The sequence below is a fragment of the Phocoena phocoena genome, chromosome 15, assembly GCF_963924675.1.
Source record: "Phocoena phocoena chromosome 15, mPhoPho1.1, whole genome shotgun sequence".
Classification (NCBI taxonomy): Eukaryota; Metazoa; Chordata; class Mammalia; order Artiodactyla; family Phocoenidae; genus Phocoena; species Phocoena phocoena.
Window position 1 is genome coordinate 55,143,724 of NC_089233.1, and position 21,320 is coordinate 55,165,043.

The 21,320-nt window shown below is 41.9% G+C and overlaps 1 protein-coding gene and 1 pseudogene across 1 annotated transcript; both read left to right on the forward strand.

The window, feature by feature from the left end:
- Positions 1 to 353: 353 nt before the first annotated feature.
- Positions 354 to 9,912, forward strand: TRMT6 (tRNA methyltransferase 6 non-catalytic subunit). Its single transcript, XM_065892643.1, has 11 exons — positions 354 to 717; positions 3,262 to 3,389; positions 4,832 to 4,941; positions 5,493 to 5,584; positions 5,714 to 5,797; positions 6,063 to 6,187; positions 6,954 to 7,312; positions 7,706 to 7,791; positions 8,434 to 8,536; positions 8,639 to 8,725; positions 9,652 to 9,912. The coding sequence occupies exons 1-11, from the start codon at positions 590 to 592 to the stop codon at positions 9,859 to 9,861; spliced, it is 1,512 nt and encodes a 503-aa protein (XP_065748715.1). The 5' UTR covers positions 354 to 589; the 3' UTR covers positions 9,862 to 9,912.
- Positions 9,913 to 16,997: 7,085 nt separating this feature from the next.
- On the forward strand, positions 16,998 to 17,433 carry LOC136135624 (EEF1A lysine methyltransferase 2 pseudogene; annotated as a pseudogene).
- The last annotated feature ends 3,887 nt before the right edge of the window (positions 17,434 to 21,320 follow it).

Sequence of the window (21,320 nt, forward strand, 5' to 3'; positions counted from 1 at the left end):
AAAACTCTCTTAGTTCATGGCTGGGCTGGTTCTCACTTCCTCTCGGGGGTAAGCACGACGGGGCGGAGAGGAGACTCCGCGGTCCGAGCTCCTCAGGTGTCCCTGCCCAAGCCCCGCAGACTCTTCACCCTCAGCTCTCCTGACGTCCCCGCGCGGGATCGAAGCTCGTCTGTAGCAGCGGCTTGGGGACCTCAGCTTCTCCACCGAGGCCGCACAGCGGAGCCGGAAAATGTCTAGAGCACGGCGCCACAACAGCACGGCTAACCAAATGCCAATTTTCCAAGTTCTTTTTTGGCGCTTCTGTGACGCAACTTCCGCCCGAAGCTGCGGCGAGACCGGAGGGGCGTGACGGAGGGCAGCCAATCAAGGAGATCGGCCTGACGGAAGCCTTGAGGCTCCCGGAAGCTGTCCTGAGGTTCTTATCGGAAAGCGGAAGCGGCGCGCAGCACGTGGGGGCGGTGCCGGTCAGAGGGCTTTGAGTCCTCTTGGTTTGTGGGAGGTGAGGCTGCCAGCGGCTACAGCCCAGGGCCAGGGGCAGAGCGCGGGGAACTGGAGAGACGCTGTGGAGCTCGGAGACCGGCTGAGCGTCATGGAGGGCTCTGAGGAGCAACCGGGCCCACGGCCACCGCATCCCGGGGACCACCGCATCCGCGACGGCGACTTCGTGGTGCTGAAACGGGAAGATGTGTTTAAAGCAGTGCAGGTCCAGCGGAGAAAGTAAGTCGGGTCGCTGGCCTTAGGGATTCTCCGCCCTCATCTTCTAGACACCCTCTCCCTCCAGGGTACCATTCTTGGATTCCCAATCCATTCTGGATTCCCAATCCTGTCCCTCGTTATCTCCTCTGGGATCTTCCCACAGAGGCCTTTGCCCCCAGGATCCCATCCTTGGCCCTCGAGATCTCCCTCACTCCTTCTGTCTTCCTACAGAACTCCCCTCCGTGATCTCATACTGGCCCTCCATCTTAAGCATCTCACTTTTTCCAGGGTCCTTTTCCAATTCTTGGCCCTCAGGTGCTCCGCCCCTCTCTCCAGGCCCCCACCCCACCCCCTGTCCTGTGGTTCTTTCCCCAGGTTTTGAGTTCTTCTCTCCTGTCTTCTCACAGAACCCACTCTTCACCCTCTAGTCTCATTCTTGCCTCCCAGAGCCCCCCTCATCACAACTTTATTTTGTATTCTTGAAACCAGTGCTCTTTTCTTTTCAGAATTACTGATTAGAAATGTGTAAAGTGCTAATACTAATTATTTAAGCTTTTTAATTTAAGTATAGCAGTGCAGCGAAGTCCTTAGGGTTATACGTTCGATGAACGATTCCATGTGCAGATGAACCTTTGGTTTTTCTTTCTAGTATTGTCTTTTTAAGTTGCTTTATCGTGAGATGTGGTTGTTTGAGTTTGCTTCTTACAGATGTGCTTTTTTAGATAAGAGCTTTTCATTCCCAAGGAGACAGACAGTAACATCTTTATTTCTAAAAAGTATTCTTTAGACATTTATTTTGAAACACTTTTCATCAGTTTTCTTGGCAGAAGCCATAGCATTAGTTTCCATTTTGTTTAGAAAATGACTCTTTGAGTTCAACTACATCCCAGGCCAGACTCTCCCTTCACTCTTTCCTCGGGGCTGCACTCATCTGGTTAGGCAGAAGCAGTCTTGCCTCTGTGAGCAGACTCTGCACATCCCCCTCTCCCCCAAGGAAGGTGTAGCTCCATGTCCTTCTGACTGGGTCCCACTTTCCTCACTAGGGCAGTGACCTTTTGTCAGGCCAGTCAGTTTGAGTGACACACCCTTCTTTGCATATCAGACCAGCTGCCAGGGGGTAAACCCAACCCAGCTCAGACACAGTGTTTTGCTAGCACTGGGCTACTCAAAGGATGAGGTGGGGGAGGGTACACATCTGGGCTGAGCTGAGTTTCAGCTTCTCTGAGGGGATTCATGTCAGCAAATATTTAGAGTGTCTGTTATGTGTTAATCACTGAGGACCCAGCAACGAGCAAGAATTGGCCCTGTCTGGATACTTAGGATCTTGGAGAAATTCACTCAGGTGGTTCAAGTAAGGAGACTTAATGAAGATGTGACACATACACATACAGAGATGTGACAAGGTTTAGAGAACCAGTAGAGAGACTGGTGATGCATCCAAGGGTCTGGAATTGTGGGAAGCCTTCAGCAAGGGAGCCTGTGTGATGTGGTCTGTGCATTCTGTCATGGTTGGCCTCTTGGGGCACAGAGAAAGAAAGAGAAGGTGTAGGATGGGGCATAAAGAAAATTAACCAGTGTACATCTTTCAGAATTCAGAGTTCTGTTGATACGGGCCATGTCCTGAAGCTAAGCAGGCCTTCCTGAGATCCATTTGTTCTTTGCTGGATAGGCCGTGTGGTGCAGTGGAAAGAACCAGGCTTTTAAGTCAGGCAGACTTGGATTTGAATCCCAATTCCTACTGTGTAACTGAATCTTGGGCAAGACACTTTTCCCTCAGTCTCAAGTTTGTTCACCTGGAAAGAGCTGTGTCCCAGGATTACTTAATTGAGAATTAAATCAAAAAGTATGAAACACCTGGCACATACTACCTAACCCCTGATCGACACTCAGTGGTTGTTAGTTTTTGTCTTTTGAAAGGAAAGTTTTTTGTTTTTGTGGGATTTCCCTTTTACATTGTTAAGAAGATAAAAATCTGGGTAATGGGAAAAGCTAAGATTGCCTGGGCCTCAGTAGAGCCTCATCAGTGTTAGGCACTGTTTACAAATGTGTAGATTGTCAATAATGTTCATATGTAAATATCATTTGCTTTTACTGGATGATTTTCAAAGAAAATGGCCAGTTAGGCCAGGGAATTTGTTAAATCCCTGTCATCTCAATGATCGTTCAGTTTTGAGATTTTCTTGTGTAAGTTACAAGAGGCGTCACAGTGTGTGTCTCAGTGGCATGGCAGTCTTGCTACTCAGGAAATCCAAAGTCTGCGAGTTTGGACATCCTGTCAGACAGTGCAACTTGGAGCCAGACCAATGCCTCAGAAGAGGAATGTCTTCTGTCCTTGTTTCTCATTCCAAATTCAGTGTTTCTGTGGCTTCTTTATTAATTTTGTGCAGTGTTTTGTGTTTCTGACCCCAACCCAATCCTCTCTAGTTCGTTTGTCAGTTCATGGTCAGAGATAATGGTGCTAATCATCCTTTAGGGAGACTGATTATGAAATAACCTAGATTGAATAAATCTTTCCTATACTGAATACAAATGAGATTCAGCTAATTGATTGCATTTCTTCCCCAGAAAAGTAACTTTTGAAAAACAGTGGTTCTATCTGGATAACGTCATTGGCCATAGTTATGGAACCACATTTGAAGTGACCAGTGGAGGAAGTCTTCAGCCTAAGAAGAAGAAGGAAGAGCCTACTTCAGGTGCACTGTACTATTTAGGATGTATGAAATAGTTGCTCTTGAGCTGGCTACTCAGAAACCTGTCAACTCGAATTAATTCTAGAATGCTAGCCCAGGCTGTCCCCAAAGAAATCTAAACTCATAATCTAAGAACTGTAGCTTGGTGGAATGCATTAGGGTCTGCCTTTGGCTTTGAGATACCTGGGTTCTGACTCCTGCCCATCATTAACCAGCTCTTCGACCTTGGGCCAGGTATTTGATGCCATGAATCCTTGCAGCTTCATTGTAAGAGTGGGTGTGGAGCCCTGTTAGTGTCTAGAAGTTACCAGCTCTTGAGGTAGTTAGCATATAGGGTAAGGATAATAGGTCTGGCTTTGAATTCAGCTGACTAGGTTTAAGTTCCAGCTTCATGACTTACTTTATAACCTTGACCTAGTTATTTGGTTTCTCTAAGTTTTATATTCTCATCAGTAAAATAGGGCCATAAACACATTTAATGCCCAAGCTTCACAGAGAAGTTCTTAACAGTGCCTTGCCTGTTAGAGTAACGACCCCATAATTTTAGTATTATTGTTAATTAAAATTAAATACTTAAATTTTTATCAAAATAAATGTGCTTAAATATTAATAAAATTAAAATACTTAATTATTAAAATTAAATAATTAAAACACTATTGAAGTTCTGGTTCAAACCAGTTTACTAAATACTTTTAAATCAACCTTCATGTTTTTATTAAGCACCAGATATGTTCTAGACATGATTAAGCAGTACAATTTCAGTAGTTCCTTAGATAGACTATCCCATAAAATTTATTTAGCAGTGGGGAACACCAAAAATAAGCAACCAGCATAATTTCAGATGGTGATATGTGCTGTGCAGATGGTAGAGTAGGGAGGTGTACTGAAGGCTGATTGAAAGATGTGAAACTTGGCTGAGATGGTGAGCTCAGCCCTGAGTGATGGAAAGGATCCACCCACTTGGAGATGTCACAAGAGCATTCCAGACAGAGGGAGCAGCAAGTGCCAAAGCCCCGCATTGAGACCATGCTGCTGTGTGTCTAAGGAACAGAAAGAAGGGCAATGTGGCTGAGTACAGGGGTTGAGAAATGAGCCCTGGAAAGGTAGCCAGGGGCCAGGTCATATAACAACCGTGCAGGTCGTCTTTGAATTGCTACTGGAAGCCACTGTGGTTTTGTGCGTTGGAATAGATGAGCCAATTTGCATTTTAAAAAGAGAACTTTGGTGTCACGTAGATTGTAAGGGGACAAGAGTGGGAACAAGAATATGAGTGAGTGGCTTGGAGTAGTCGTGACAAGAAAGGATAGTGGATTGGGGTGGGGGCAGTGGAACTGGAAGGCCAGATTTAAGTGGCTGATGGGCTGGATGTGGATACGAACTTAGAATAGGAAAGATTTTTAAATAATTTCAGATCATACATGTCATAGAGCAATTTTCTTCCTTAGAGACCAAAGAAGCGGGCACTGATAATCGAAATATAATTGATGATGGGAAATCTCAGAAACTTACTCAAGATGACATAAAAGCTTTAAAGGACAAAGGCATTAAAGGCGAGGTAAAATTCAAAGGATTTTTTGTTTTGTTTTCATTTGGCATTTAGGAAATTGCTTGCATTTTAAAGCAGACTTCTCCTAAGGTAAAATGTAAAAATACTGTACACTTCTGTTAAAAATAGCTTGAAGTGTATATGCAATTCAGTATATCAAAGATTTTGTTTCTTATAGGCAGGAATGTAAGTGAATAGCATTACTAATAGTGTTAGCAAAAGAGAATTTGATAACTTAGTTCATCTCAGAGCTTAAGTTTGTTCATTTTCAGTAATGTTTTCAGCCAGTGTCTTCAGGACTGACAGTTTTCTTTACTTCTTTTCTTCCTTTATTGTATATGTCTGTTCTTTTACTTTGATTTAAATGGAGTTTAAAGTACTTATATTTTAATACAAATTCTAGATAGAGTATAAAAATACAAAGTTCACCCATTTGGACTTCTGTGGAAAAGGGCCTGGAGAATCAGACATTTGGATACATTCTGGGGTAAGAAACCTTTGAAGTTATCTGTGCTGTGAAAATAAAGTTTCAGGAAATCTGCTTGCTCCTTTTCTTGTAGGAAATAGTTCAGCAATTAATTGAAAATAGTACAACATTCCGAGACAAGACAGAATTTGCTCAAGATAAATATATAAAAAAGAAGAAAAAGAAGTAAGTAATTTTTGTTTTTAAAAGGATGAAAATATAAAATCTTTTTATAGATTTAAAAAATGTATTATTAAAAATAAAATATTTTAAACTAGCTTTTTAAAATTGATGTTCTGATTTTCCTTCCCCCAGATATGAAGCCATGATTACTGTTGTGAAGCCATCCACCCGCATTCTTTCAGTTATGTATTATGCAAGAGAACCTGGAAAAATTAAGTACGCTTTGTTTCCTTTCAAAAGTATAATTGGGGGAAAGTATATCTTTAAGAAAGTCATGATTTTAAGTAAAATGAAAATCTTGCTCATCTGCATAAAGTGTCCTCCTACTTCATAAATTGTAAGTCCTTTTTTACTATTGCCTCCAAAGCAATCGATAATCTTATCAACATCATTTTTATGAAACAAACAAAACTTGAAAAATTATGATTAAAATAGCAGACTTTGCTTAGCTATAAATGAATGAATCATTTTTTTTCCTTAGCCACATGAGATACGATACGCTAGCCCAGATGCTGACGTTGGGAAATATCCGTGCTGGCAATAAAATGATTGTGATGGAAACATGTGCAGGCTTGGTGCTGGGTGCAATGATGGAACGAATGGGAGGTAAGATTTAACGTTTTCAAGTTCATTAAAACCCTACCATGATTTGAGTCGAGGGGTCTAAAAAACTCAAAAGTCATGGAAAGTGAGTTTGAGTTACTGGAAGCGAATGAAATGACTTGGGTGTGCCTGCACAGCTCCAGTCTCTGGGACCTTTCTCCGTAGCCCACATCTCCCAGCCTGAGCTGTGCTGGCACTCCCGACACAGTGTCCTTTCCAGCTTCTGTGTCAGTGGGGATGGTTCTGAAGCCTGTGACTGGCTAGGACCTCCAGGACCATGATTTCAGTTAAACTCTTGGATAGTTGGTGCTCATTTTATTGGCCTGAATTGAGAGTATAGGGTGGGAAGAATACTAGGGATGTATTCTGTACTAGAAGAGTACAACACAGCCTGATTTGTCTGCCCTTTTTATGACCCTGTTGAAGATAAGAACTTCTAACTGTCCTGTTTAAAGATTGGACTTGGGAGATGCTGAGAACCAATCACCAATCATGTAACATACAAAATTTGTATGATCACAGGGTTTTACTGTAGTGTCAAGGGGGGTACACTTCTTTAAGACTTTCTGTGTACCTGTTTGGAATTCTGTTACCCCCATTGGGAATACGCATGGACTCCAGATGGACCCCAGAGGAGCTGCATCACCTTCAACCTCTGAATAGTGTAAAGCAGAGAGACCTTCAGTCTCCTTACTGTGTAGTACCCCGAGGGTTGCATAGTCTAGAGCCACCTCCATTGAGCAGATATTTGTTTCTTTTGTCTGTTCAGGTTTTGGCTCCATTATTCAGCTGTACCCTGGAGGTGGACCTGTTCGGGCAGCAACAGCATGTTTTGGATTTCCAAAATCTTTCCTCAGTGGTCTTTATGAATTCCCCCTCAACCAAGTGGACAGTCTTTTAAATGGAACATTTTCTGCTGAGATGTTATCTTCAGAGCCAAAAGACAGTGCTTCGGTTGAAGAAAGTAATGGCACACTGGAGGAAAAACAGACTTCAGAACAAGAGAATGAAGACAGCATGCCAGAAGCCCCAGAGAGCAATCACCCAGAAGAACAAGAAACAATGGAAATTGTCTCTCAAGATCCAGACTATAAGGAGCCTAAAGAGAGAGGAAGCAAAAAGGATTATGTAAGAATGTTAAGAGTTCCCACTACCCTCAGTATCTTCCTCAGGCTTCATTTAACTTCATGTAAGCCCTGAGATTTGATTTGGCTTTGGAGCATCAGCTCCCAAGATAACAAATATCAAAACAGACAGATAAAAAATGTGTGTGAGTGTACACACGTGTGATTTAATCTTTGGGATGGAGCTTTAGGATACAGAAGCATTGTATAGGTGGCTGCATGGTGGTTTTATAACCAAAGGGCTCTCTTATGTGTTTCCAGCTTCCTTATAAATGATCTCCTTCTGTTGCCTTAGTCCAAGTTGATAAATATTGTTAAAATGTTTTGACAGACCAGTGTTTCCATAAACCCGACTGAATGACCTCAGTATGTTGGTATCTTATTTTTCTTCTTGAAGATTCAGGAAAAGCAGAGGAGACAAGAAGAGCAGAAGAAAAGACATTTAGAGGCTGCTGCTCTGCTGAGTGAAAGAAACGCAGACGGGTGTGTTGCTGAAAGAACACAGGAGACATCTTGGTGCTCGTGGGCTCTGCTTCAAGCAGATTAGCATTCTCTGTCTGCTTGTCTATTTTGGTTGTAGTGAGGGCAAACATGATGATTCTGTCTTGCGTTTTTAAAGAAAGGAGGCTGCATCTGGCAGAGATGGGAAATTGATTATGCTGGTTTCAGAGTTTTAGAAGAAATTGAAATTTCTCCAATGATGTCACATCAAGTTGGGCTGTGTAGTCCCACTAGGTGTAGGTTGGGGGGCATTCCAGTTGATGTGTTACTGACTAAGGGCATGGGCTAAGGAAAACCTGACAGGGAAGGCAGATTCAGGTATCTGCAAAGCCAGTATTACGATGTTGGATTTTCTTCCAGATTTTTTTTTTTTTAAATCAAGACTGTCATTAGAGTTGCCAACTCTAAGTTGGCCGCATAGAGTTGCCAGTCACCATGAGAGTTTATAATCCAGTTTGTGTTTCCTAGAAAGTAATAGCTCATGATTTTATTGTTGGAATCTCTAGAATGTTGTATTTAAAGTGCTTCCTTGTGTGAGTCATGCAAATAAATACGTGATATTTTAAAACCTATGCTCTGGTTTGGGGACATAGAGAAATAATTTGTCTAACATTTTCCTTGCAGTTTAATTGTAGCTAGTCGTTTCCATCCCACTCCACTGCTGCTGTCTTTGCTGGACTTTGTGGCTCCTTCAAGGCCATTCGTGGTGTACTGTCAATATAAAGAGGTAATACTGAAACAGAGTGGACAGGAATTCTTCCATCTGAATGTTGATTCTCAAATTGCACCCTCAAAATAATTATTAACAGAACTCTGTTTATGCCTTTAGCCTCTGTTGGAATGCTACACAAAACTGCGGGAAAGAGGAGGGGTCATCAATCTCAGGCTGTCTGAAACCTGGCTCAGAAATTACCAGGTATGTGTTCTCACAGCCAGTCCCTGGGAGCTGCTCTCCTGGGTCGCTGGCTCTGCACAGTAGTACCAGAAGCTGTTAAATAGGGATCTCCCTGTTTCTATCTATAGATATGGTGGAGTCTCATGTCTATAACTCAGAGAAAGTGCCCTGACCTTTCCGGACCCTTTTTTCTTTCTTCACATCATGGTCTATTACTCAGATACCCGAGTCCAGAGACATTTAAAATGCAAACGACTATGGTTTGTGTTTCCCCAAGGCCTTGAGATCACTGTAGAGGGAATAACTGATAATAGCAAAATCCCTAGGCTAACAAGAAAGTGACCCTTTCCTTTCTGCTGGCATGTCTTTGCAGCAAGTGTTCGAGAGTTCCTGGTGGGCTCTGTCAGTTCAGGTCCTCTGGAACGTATATGCGAAGATAGAATTAAAAGTGTAAGAGAAATGCCTGTGAAAGATAAGACAAACGGGAGCAGGATTAGACAGGGAGAGCTGTTAGACCATGATACAGGTCTGATGCCTGTGACAAGTGGGAGGAAGGAGGGGAGGAAGAGCATGCAGTGCTGCTCTGAAAAAGTCTCAGCCAGGATGACGAGGAACCGCAGAGCAAAAATTGCCCATTAAAGGAGGGAGAAAAACCAGGCCCAGAGCACTACACAAACCAGTCGCCCTTTCACCACCAGAAACTTGCTTCAGGTTTAAGAGAAATGGTTTCAGTTTTATATTTCAAAAGAAAATCACTTAAACCAATTTCTACGCTTTTATCTGCACTGTCATATGAAAGATGGACCTCCTTAGGAATTGGTCTGATTAAATTGGTCTCTCTTCAGGTGAATCTGTGTCGTTTAAATTCTCATTTCTGGCATGTGTATTGTTAACGTGGCTTTATCTGCTTAGGAAAACATGAATGTCTGTCTTTCTGTCTTGATTAGGTTTTGCCAGATCGAAGTCATCCCAAACTACTGATGAGCGGAGGTGGGGGGTACCTTCTCTCAGGCTTCACTGTTGCCATGGACAACCTTAAAGCAGACCCCAGTCTCAAATCTAGCACCAGCACTTTAGAATCACACAAGACTGAAGAGCCAGCAGCTAAAAAACGGAAGTGCCCAGAGTCTGACTCAACCTTTCAAAAATTGCTTTGATTTTTGTTCTCAGACATTATGCAGTTAGTAAGTAAACTTTAAATGCCATTACTAATTGTGTTTTCCTATCCTAAGAATGAGAACATGTCTATACCCCTGTTCGTGGGAAGGACAAGTAAGCCTTTTGTCCACCTCTGACACAGATTGGTTCTGTCTGTCAAAACCTCGAGCCAGAATACCCAAGCCTGGGGTAAGCAGTAAACTGGTATATGGCCAGTTGTGTTTATTTCACAAAAATCCTCTAAGTACTTTTAGTGGTCTGTGCAAATATCTTGAGAATTTAGAGATCAAAGAAATATATTTATACAAAACTTTGTTTATATGTTAAGCCAAGTGGAGTAACACACCATCAGTGAAACTTGGGTACTGAAACGAAGGAATTTGTGGAAGACATTTCCTCTGTTCATTATGTTCTCTTCAACCTAAGCAATATGAATGTGTGTGAGACTTACAGTACCAAAAATGTCCACCCTTTTCCCTCCAATGGAATAAACTTTTAATAATTTTATATTTTATTATTTTAATAGTTGATGACCTAGAAAAGATCTGAGTATTTATTTTACTGCTGTTTTTGTCAGTAGAAAGGTGTTTTAGGGTACTTTTTTGAATTAATTTGCCAATCCTCTCATTCTTTGTTCTAAATAAAGTGACTAGAATTTTTGTGTACTATTAAATGAAACAGAAATGGTTTTTTCCCTCCCCAGAGACTTATGGAGATAGATAGATACATGTATATGGATGTTGGTATATGCGCATACATACATATATTTATATGTGCACACACATCCACATGGAGACAGAGAGAACACACTGTCCATATGAACTGTAACAAAGTTTAGTGCAGGGCTTAGACCAGTCCTCATTGCATTAGTGTCACTCCTTGTCAAATGTATTTTAAAGTGCCTTTTTTTGGTGATTATTAATGCTGGTTTGTTGAGCTCTGGCATGACTAGGTGGTTAGCCTTTCTAAGCTCTGAAAAAGTGTAATTAAATTATTTGGTCATCTGCAGCCAAGAAAAGTGTTTAGAGGAAGCCACAGCTCTTGCCCATTGAGAGTCTGAGTCTTGCTCACTAAACATGCTCATCGTGTGTATTGTTCATGTCGTTATAGAATAGATGCAATCATCCAGCAAGGGGCATCTCAGAAAAAAAAAAGAAATTGCTTTTTCCTAATAGCATGTACTATTCTAAAAATGGCCAGTGTGGTTACCAACAACTACAGTTCTGATTCCTTTTTCTTAAAACAATTGCTTTTAAAGAATAAAAGCATTTCGTACTGTGATCCGTCTGACTTACATGAATGATGCTGTCAGTGATGCCGCATTCATTGGCTTTCAGCTGATTGTGACACATGGTCTTTGTAAGAAAACGTGCCTGGATTGGCATGTCACTGAACATGTCCTTGCAAACAGTTGTCACTCACATGCAACCAGTCAAGTTTGGTCGAAGAGAACACAATATATGCACAGACTAGATTCAGTAGTGGCTGGTCTCCACTGGTCACTGTTGTTAGAACCATCTCCTACTTGAAACTCAACCAGTTTTCAAGTCCCATCTCATTCCATTCAGTGTGGGGGTCTGCACTGCCAAGGACGTGTGCGCCCATATAGCTGCCCCTGGAGTTGACTTATGGACTTTTGCACCAGGTTAACTTAAAGTTAACCTTTACTGGTTAATGTTTTCTCATTCATGTAATTTACTTCATCTTTGAGTACTGATGACTTAATTCAGTGGTTTGAAAATTTAGTGTGCACCAGAATCCCCTGGGGGGCTTATTAAAACACTGATTGCTGGGCTCCACTGAGTTTCTAAGTATTAAGTCTGCAATGGGGCGGGAAATTTGCATTTCTAAGTTTCCAGGTGACACTAGTGCTGCTGGGCCAGAACCCACTCCTTGAGAAACACTTCTGTGTATACACACATATCAAGAGTGTCTTGTTTATAAAGTGGACATCCACCTTTGGAGCACATGAGTGGGTAATTCTATGACTACTAGACATCCAGTCACCAGGAGAGCTATGTGAAATAGCACTTTAATGAGTGGCCATCAAAAAGTAAAGACAAAATCATTATGTGATGTCCATCTTACTTCTCCATTGGATTAGGGTACTTGGAAATATACAGTGGTGCCAGTTAGAAGATTTTTTAGCATAAAGGTACATTAAAATTGTATGACGTTTTATTGAGTTGTAATTGCCATAATAACATTGTGTAAATTTAAGGTGTTCAATGTTGATTTGATGCAGTTATGTATTGCAGAATTAGCTAACACCACCACCTATGACATACCATTTGGGTTGGGGGCGAGAACATTAAAAATGTACTCTCTTAGCAACTTTCCAGTATATAATTATGGTTAATTATAATCACTATGCTCTACATTAAATCGCCAGAATGTATACATTCTTAAATCGCCAGAATGTATTCATCTTATAACTGAAAGTTTGTGCCTTGTGACCAGTATCTCCCCATTTCCCCCACCGCCCAGCCCCTGGCAGTCACCATTTTACTTTGTTTCTATGAGTTTGATTTTTTTAGATTCCACATATAAGTGACATCATACAGTACTTGGCTTATTTCACTTAGCATAATGCCCTCAGAGTCTATCCATGTTGTCACAAGTGTCAGGATTTCCCTCTTTCTTGTGCCTGAATAATATTCCATTGTATATATATGCCACATCTTTATCCATTCATCTGTTGGTGGACACTTAGGTTGTTTCCATATCTTGTCTATTGTGAATAACGCTGCAATGAACATGGGAGTGCAAATATCTCTTCAAGATACTGATTTCATTTTCTTTGGATATATATTCACATACAAAAAGTCTACGCTTTTACACTACCCCTACATTTTGTATTTTTGATGTTTTGTCTTTTTCATGTTGTGTGTCCATTAATAAATTATTGTAGTTATATTTTAATACTTTTGTCTTTATAAGTGACTTACCCACCACTATTACAATATTAGCATATTCTGAATTTATATTTTACCTTTGTAAGTGAATTTTATACTTTCATATGTTCTCATGTTACTAAATAGCTTATTAGCAGCTTTCATTTCAGCTTGAAAAACTCCCTTTAGCATTTCTTGTAAGGCTGATCTAGTGGTGATAAACTTCAGCTTTTGTTTGTTTGGAAAATTCTATCCTTCAATTCTGAAGGACAACTTTGCTGCATATAGTATTCTTGGTTGGCAGTTTTTTCTTTCAGCACTTTGAATATATCATCCCACTTGTTTCTGGCCTGTAAGGTTTCTGCTGAAAAATCTACTTGTAGTCTTATGGGGGTTCTCTTGTACGTAACAAGTTGCTTTTCTCTTGTTGCTTTTAAGTCTCTCTCCTTGCCTTTAACTTTTGACAATTTAATCGTAATGTGTGTCAGTATAGGTTCATCTAATTTGGTACTCTGAGTTTCCTTTATCTGGATGTCTGTTTTTTTTTCCTCCACGTTAGGGAACTTTTCAGCCATTATTTCTTTGAATAAGCTTTCTGCTCCTTTCTCTCTCTCTTCTCCTAGAACCTCTATAATGTGTATATTGGTCCACTTGATGGTATCTCAGGTCTCCTAAGATATGTTCACTCTTTTTCATTCTTATTTTCTTTTTGTTGCTCTGACTGGATGAATTCCACTGGACTGTCTTTGAGTTCATTGCTCCTTTCTTCTGTTTAATCGAGTCTGCTATGAACCCCTCTGTTGAATTTTTCAGTTTAGTTATTGTATTATTCAATATTCAATTATTCTGTTTGGTAGTTATATTTTCTGTCTGTTTTGAAGTTCTCACTTTATTTATGAATTGCTCTCCTGACCTTGGTGGGCGTCTTTATGACCATTTTTTTGAACTCTATCAGGTAAAATCACTTATCTCTTTCATGAAGATCTGTTTCTGGAGATTTTGTATGTTCTTTTGTTTAGAACATATTCCTCTGTTTATTTTCTTTCACTCTCAGTCTTGGTGCCTGCACATTAGATACAATAGCCACCTCTCACATTCTTGACAGAATGATCTCATATAGGAGATAAACCTCATCAATTAGCCCAGTCTGAGCTCTTGGTTGTCTCTCAAGACTTTCTGATCTCCAAGCTACTTGAAGAGCAACTGATAAGCTGTTAAGTACCCCTGGCTTTGTTCGTAGTGGCTCCCAATAATTGAGGGTGTGCCATGACCCATCAATATCCCAAAGGGTAGAATTGCTGTCAACACCTAGATGCAGGCTGATTAGAAGTGGATCCTCAGGCAGCAGCTGGGAAAGTATGTAGTTAAGCCCTTTCCAGGGAGAAACTGGGAGGTGAGCATTTTTTGCCTGCTCCCTCTACACTGAACCCAGATGTATAGCTGCAGGGGGTGCTCCTGCACCCATATAAAAACTTCTTTGCTAAAGTCCTGTGGGACTCGTGAATGCAGTTCTCATTGGCTATTAGATTTGGGGTTTTATTCCTTGGGTGGCAGCTGGGATGCCAGACATGCATACAAGCTCCTTCCAGAGAGGTTGGCAATCGGATAATGTTGGGGCAAACCAGAGGTGGAAAGTAGGGAAAGTGCTCATAGACTCTGGTGGCCCTGGATCACAGCCAGTCCCTAAATGTGTGCTAAATTGAAGCCTAGCGCTCAAGCAGCAGCTTGTAAAGTGTGTAGTCACACCCTCAGGGAAAGGCTGGGAGATGGGTATTGTTCTCTGCTACTTCTGCGCTGAGCCCTGGGGGGTGGCCACAGCAGCAAGTGTTTGGTTGCCATTAAGAACTGCTACTTTGTTTGCTACAGTCCTGTGGGTCTCATGGACCTAAACCGCCTTGGCTTTCAGAGCTAGGTCTTTAGGAGGCCCGTTGGTTCCTTGAGTGGGACTCTTAAATGTTGGGGTGCTATGTTGTGGTCCAAACCCTGTGGCCCTCAGGGAGAGGCTGGGAGTTGGGGTTGGCATTTCCCTCTCGACTGTACAGTACCGTGGCAAGGATGAAGTTGAGAACATTCATTGTATCCGAATGAGGGATGAGGGAGTTCAGGACCCTTCTATGTTGCCATCTTGGTCCCCTCTCATATGAAGCAGATTTTTTTGTTTTTTGTTTTTGGCCGCGCTGCGTGGCTTGCGGTATCTTAATTCACCGACCAGGGATCAAACCCAGGCCCCCTTCAGTGGAAGCTAGGAGCCCTAACCACTGGACCACCAGGGAATTCCCTCATATGAACCAGATCTTAATGGGTAATCATTCATTTATTGGTTGTATATGGAAAAGCCAAAAATATATTCTTTTTTAATATGTATAAACTTTTGAAGAAAAAGGGCAGGTACATTTTGTTTTAAAGCATTTGTTGTTGGAGATTGTCATGCTGAGTGAAATAAATCAGACAGAAAGACAAATATCATACGATGTTGCTTGTATGTGGAATCTAAGAAAATGGTACAGGTGAACTTGTTTGCAGGACAAGAGAGAGAGTCACAGACGTAGGGGGCCAACTCATGGTTGCCAGGGGGGAAAAGGGCAAGGGAGAGTGAACTGGGAGATTGGGACTGACATATGCACACTACTATATATAAGGTGGATGACTAACAGGAACCTACTCTATGGCACAGGGAACTCTACTCAGTGCTCTGTGGTGACCTATATGGGAAAAGAACCTAAAAAAGAGTGGCTTATATGTATATGTGTGACTGGTTCACTTTGCTGTGCAGCAGAAACTGGCACAACATTGTAAAACAACTGCTACAATAAAAATTAATTAAAAAAAATAAAGCATTGATTGTAAATATTAACAATAGCAATAGTAAATACTAAGAAGCATGTCCTAAAAATCTGATTATTAAAATTCATGTTGTTCTAAATGGTCCTGATTTTGGACTCTATTTAACTAGTGCTAGAAAGGATCCAATTACATCTGATATCTTTACTAGAAATAGTATGTTGCCTCTGGGCTAGTATTAATTTTTGTAAAATAAATTACAGATTTTTCTTGGCCTTATGTAATACAGGTCAGATGGCAAGAAATGTGAGTACCTGATAAGCTGTTAATTACCCCCATTAACATTTATTAGGCACCCACTGTTTTTTGACCCTTTCTGAGGAAGTGCAAAATCTTCGAAGCATAGGAAATTAATGTGATGTACTCCCCCCTCCTTTTATTTTTGCCTCTTACAGTTCATTAGTAGCCTGGGCTTCTGGCATTTAAATGAGATATTAAAACAGGACTGGAAAGATTTAGACATTTCATTTTCACATTGCCAGAAAGTTAACAAGGTACTAAAGAAAACTTGTTTTAAAATGTGGGTGGCCTCAATATGTTGTATGTTGTTATCATTCTAAACCAGCACACTTGGAAAAGTAGAGAAATTAATCCAGAGGGCGGAGGAAGTGAGAGTGAAAAAGTTATTTGCCTTCTGGGAGTATTTTCCACAAACAAATACGTGTAAGTAAGGTGGCCTCTCACAGTTCTTTTCCATCACCTGTGAGTGACACAAAGTAGCTGTAAGGCGACAGACTCAAGGAATAGAGGAGACAAAAATAAGAAAGAATATGCCTGCTTTAAACCAAGTGTCAGCAAGCCACAGCCCACAGACCCAATCTGGTGCACCGCCAGTTTTTTTGTATGGCCTCAAGCTAAAAACAGTTTTTTCCATTTTTAAATGTTGGGATGGAGGCAAAAGAAGAATAATTTTGTGATATGTGAAACTTACATGAAATTCAAATTGCAGTGCCCATAAATGAAGTTTTATTGGAACACGGCTAGGCTAATTTGTTCAAGTATTGTCTGTCCATGGCTGCTTTCTGCTATGGCCAAGCTGAATAGTTGTGACAGAGACCATATGGCCTTCGAAGCCTAAAATATGTTCCATCTGGCCCTCTAAGGAAAAGTGTGCTGACCACAGATTTAAGTGAAGCAATGAATGGAACAGGAGGGCAGCATTTCGGAGCGTGGTGGGAACAAACAGAGCAGTGGCGCTGGGGCCCCAGGCACAGTCAGAGGGGCAGTCCCAGAGGGGATGGCTTCGTCCCAATGGCTGGGGACCCAAGAGCACTGGGATGCTATTATCTGTGAGAGAGAACTGCAAACTCTCCAAGAATATGGAGATACAGGATTAATCTCATTTGTAGAAGCAGGTATAGCTCGACTAAGGTAGATGCAAAAACACAAGATTCTACTGGATGGTTCAGTACTTGATAGTGAAACTGGAAATGGCAGAATTTGGTTTCCCTAACATTACTGGAATTGATACAGCTTTCCAGAAATATTATAGAGAAAGAAGGTTTATTAAGTTGAAGGTAGAAGACTTTTTGAATCTTTCTGCAAAGCTGCCTCGATTTCATACTATTATTGCCAAAGGGACTATTGATGCCATAAGCCTTAATCCTAACAGTGCAATTGAGAACAGTGCAATTTCACAATTATGTGAAATCTCTTTCCAGAATGTTGAAAAGTGAAAGACTTTTTTCTAATAACCTAATATAATTTAACCAAGGAATCATTGCTAAATGAATTCAGTGAAGATCTGAACTTCTCAAAGAGCTACCAACACCCAAGTTCAGCTTTGGAGGCAGATCTGGAAACAATGTTGCATCACTGGTTTTCCAAAAAATGTGAGACTTTTTATTGGACAAATTCACTTAGCTTTTTTAAAGAAACTCCACAACAAAGTAAACCTGACACAGAAAATCCAAGGGTAATAAATGCTTAGTAATCACACAGGATGCACACGTTGTATAGATAGAATAGGTTAGTAAAAAAAAAAAAAAAAAAAAAAAAAACCAAAACCATGAGCATGTAAGTGGTTGGTTTTTAGAGGTAAACCAAGAATAAAATTTTTCTTTTGTATTTAAAATGTAAATATTTTTTTTTCTGATTTAAAAAAAAATTCCTGTAACTGCTGAAACAGTTAAAAACTTTAAAGCAGTAAGTGAATTTACAGGGAAAAAAAAAGATGTAAAGTGAAATCCAAAGCTCTTTCTCAGTCCTCTAAACCTATTGGCAGCATTTGACCCCTCTCCGTGTGACAGTTTTCCTCTCCTGGTTCCCTGCTTCCTTTTTAGCCTTTTTTCCTCCATCTCTGTTGCTGGTTCCTCATCATTTCTGAGATGAATGTTTAGGAAAATATCAGTGTGCCCCAGGGCTCAGCAACTGCACCTCTTCCTTTTCTTTGTCTATACTTGCTGCCTGGGTGTAGGATGTTCAAGGGATTTGGGAACTGATAAAAGAAAAAGATAGCACCATGAGGTGGCAGGAGCGCATACCTACTTTATTGGGTGATGATGATGCTCTGACAGGTTTGCAAGGGCGGGGAGGGAGAGATGTTCCTCATAGCAGGAATCTGTCCAGAAGCTACACCAAGGGGGTTGCTACTCAAGGGGAGGAAGGCAAGAGAACTCCCAGGGAGAGGGGAGTCGGGGTGGTGCCTTTGGTGTCTAGGTAATGCCGCTCGGCACGGCAGGGAGTCGCTGAGTCAGAGAGGTCCAAGGGGCAGGAGTCTCACAGCTTATAAGGATTGAGGTCTGTCTTGTAGTCACATGGCTCTATCTTATCAATGGCCAGCAGATGCTAAGTATATTTTGGCAGGGGTATGCAAAGCAGATGGGCCCTGAATATCCAAAAATGTGCTCCTTTGGGCTATGTTTAAAATGAATGAATGTATAAAATTTGGGTCTGGCACTGACGGGCTTTTGAGCTAACAGTTCGCAGCCTACAGTGAAGAAATAAACAACTTTGGGGCAGATATACAGAGGTCATCTTTGGCTCATTTATATAACACTAGGTGATCTCACCCCATTTTGAGGCTTTATACACCATCTTTGTGATGGTGACTCCCACACTGTCTTTAGCCGGCCTCTTCCTTGAGCTCCAGGCCCATACAACCTACTCAACACTTCCACTGGGCGTCTAGTCACATCTCAAACTTAACAAATCCCAACCTGAGTTCCGCATACCTCCCCTCTAAGCCAGTCCCTCCTGTAACCTTACCCACCTCCCTTCTTCCCAGTTGCTCAGGACTGAAACCTTGGAATCATCCTTGATGCCTGTCTTTCCCTCCTGCCACACCAAATCCATCGGCCCTGCCTGTCATCTGCCTCCAAACTAGATCCTGAGTGTGACTACTTTTCCCCACCCCCAGTGCCACCACCCTGGTCCAAGCCATCACAATGACCCGCCAGGATGTTTTGCAGTGGCCTCCTTGCTGGTTTCTGTGTTTCTGCCCTCACTTCCCCTACAGCCTTCTCTCAACCCAGCAGCCACAGTGTTTTTATCATGTAAAGCAAATCATGTCAGTCCTCCAGAGAACTCTCCAATAGCTAAAGCAAAAGTCCTTACCAGGACCTACAAAGCCCTGCATGATCTGGACCCTTCCACCCTCTCTACCCTCATCCCCTATGACTGTCCCCCATGCTGCCTGCTTGCTCTTCTTCAAATGTGCCAACCACATTCCTGTTTCAGGGCCTTTGCATCTGCTGTTCCCTCCGCCTGAAGTGTCCTTCCCCAGGTGTCCATGTGGCTCATCCTGCTTCCTTTTGGTCTTCACTTTCTCACTGAGGCCTGTTATGTGTCCAAGTGACTAGCTCCTGAGCTAAAAATAGTAATTGTTGCATTTAGTTAATTATTTAGCACCTGAGATCTCCCAATTATATATATGTTACAATGGTATGTTGTGGATTTTCATTTTGTAATGATAGGACACTTTCTCCCCTCCTGTCCCATCATTTGATAAAACATTAGAGACTGTGACAATTAAATACTCAAGTAAGAAAAAAAACTGTAAAGTAACTATAGATGGCTGCATCTGCAGAAGGATTTGGGAGGAGGGGCAGAGGCCATTTGTTTCTCATTATATCAGGTACATAGGGTGCCCTAACAAAGTACCACACGTGGGTGACTTAAAACAGAAATTTATTTCACAATTCTAGAGGCCAGAAGTTCCAAATCAAGGTGTCAGCAGGGCCACACTCCCCCTGACAGTTCTAGGGGGCAATCCTTCCTAGCCTCTTCCAGTTTCTGGTGACCCCAGGTGTTTCTTGGCTGGTGGCAGCATAATTCCAGTCTCTGCCACTGTCTTCACATGGACTTCTTCCCTGTATGTCTGTCTTCACATGGCATTCTTCTCTGTATGTGTCTGTATCTAAATTTCCCTCTTCATATTGGATATGGGCCCACCCTAATGACCCCATCGTAACTATTATAGATCACATCTGCAGAAGCTCTATTTCCAAATAAGGTCACATTCACTGGTGCCAGGGGTTAGGACTTCAACATACCATTTTGAGGCACACAATTCAACTCATAACACTCACTCAGTGTTTTGCCATCAACATATATTATTTTGATTAAAGGGGGAAAAAACAGTAACCCGGTCAGTCCTTGACTCCTTCTCAAAGAAATGGTGGCACCCAGAGGTCCTAACTGCACTCTGCTGGGCACCACGGCTCAGGTGGGATTCTCTTGGATGTCTCCTGCAACTTTGATAGGTCATTCATGCCTGCACATTCCCCTGCCCTGAAGTGTCAGCAAACTAAGATGAAAAGCTGTGCTAGAGCACAGGGCCTCACCAGGCAGTGGGCCAGGAGGAAGCTGTGTGAACCATTTCCAAGCCTGGGGCACCATGCAGAGCTGTGCTCCATATGCCAGCAGCTTCTCCTCATGAGCAGTGCCCACCATGTGTGTGTGTGTGAGTGTGTGTGTGTGACTTGCCAGGCTGGCATTTGATGCATTGCAGTGTTTCTCTCATCCAGTAAGTAAATCCCTGTTCATTTTGAGCCCCTTGAATTCTCTTTATTTAGGAAATGATTTTGTTTTCTACTGGACTGCAGTAGAGAAGGGGAGAGACATATTGCTTTGCATGTATTGTAACGTGTTAAGCATTTCCCAGTATCTTCTGTCAAGACACAGTAACACAAGAGATTATAACTGCAATGTATTACAACATGTGGTTACATTATTTACCATAAGACGAGTTTGAGCTTGCTGTTGAATGGTTTCTTAGGTTGGGCTTTCCCAGAAGCAATCCCTGAGATGAGAAGTTGAGGACAATCAGTTTATCTGGGAGGTGATCCCAGGAAACACCAGTAGGGTCACCAGTAGGAGCAGGACAGGGAGGTAAAGAGAGCCCATAAAGGGTGCACTAGAGAGCAGGCCACCTGTGGCACCTGGGGCTCAATCCCCCGGGGAGTTCTAGGAGGCACAGAATATGCGGCTCAGAGTTAATCCACCTGAGGGGTGTGGGAGCTGGCCTGCTTGGGTTGAATTTTGCCCCCAGAAAAAGATATGTTGAAGTTCCAACCCCTAGTTCCTCCAAATGTGACCTTATTTGGAAATAGGATTGATGCAGAGGTAATTACTCATACTGGAGTAGGGTGGGCCCTTAATCCAGCATGACTGGTATCTTTATAAAAGGAACATTGTGTGAAGAGGAGAGGGTCATAGAAAGAAGATGGTCATGAGAAGATGGAGGCAGAGATTGGAATGATGCTGCCACAAGCCAAGGAACG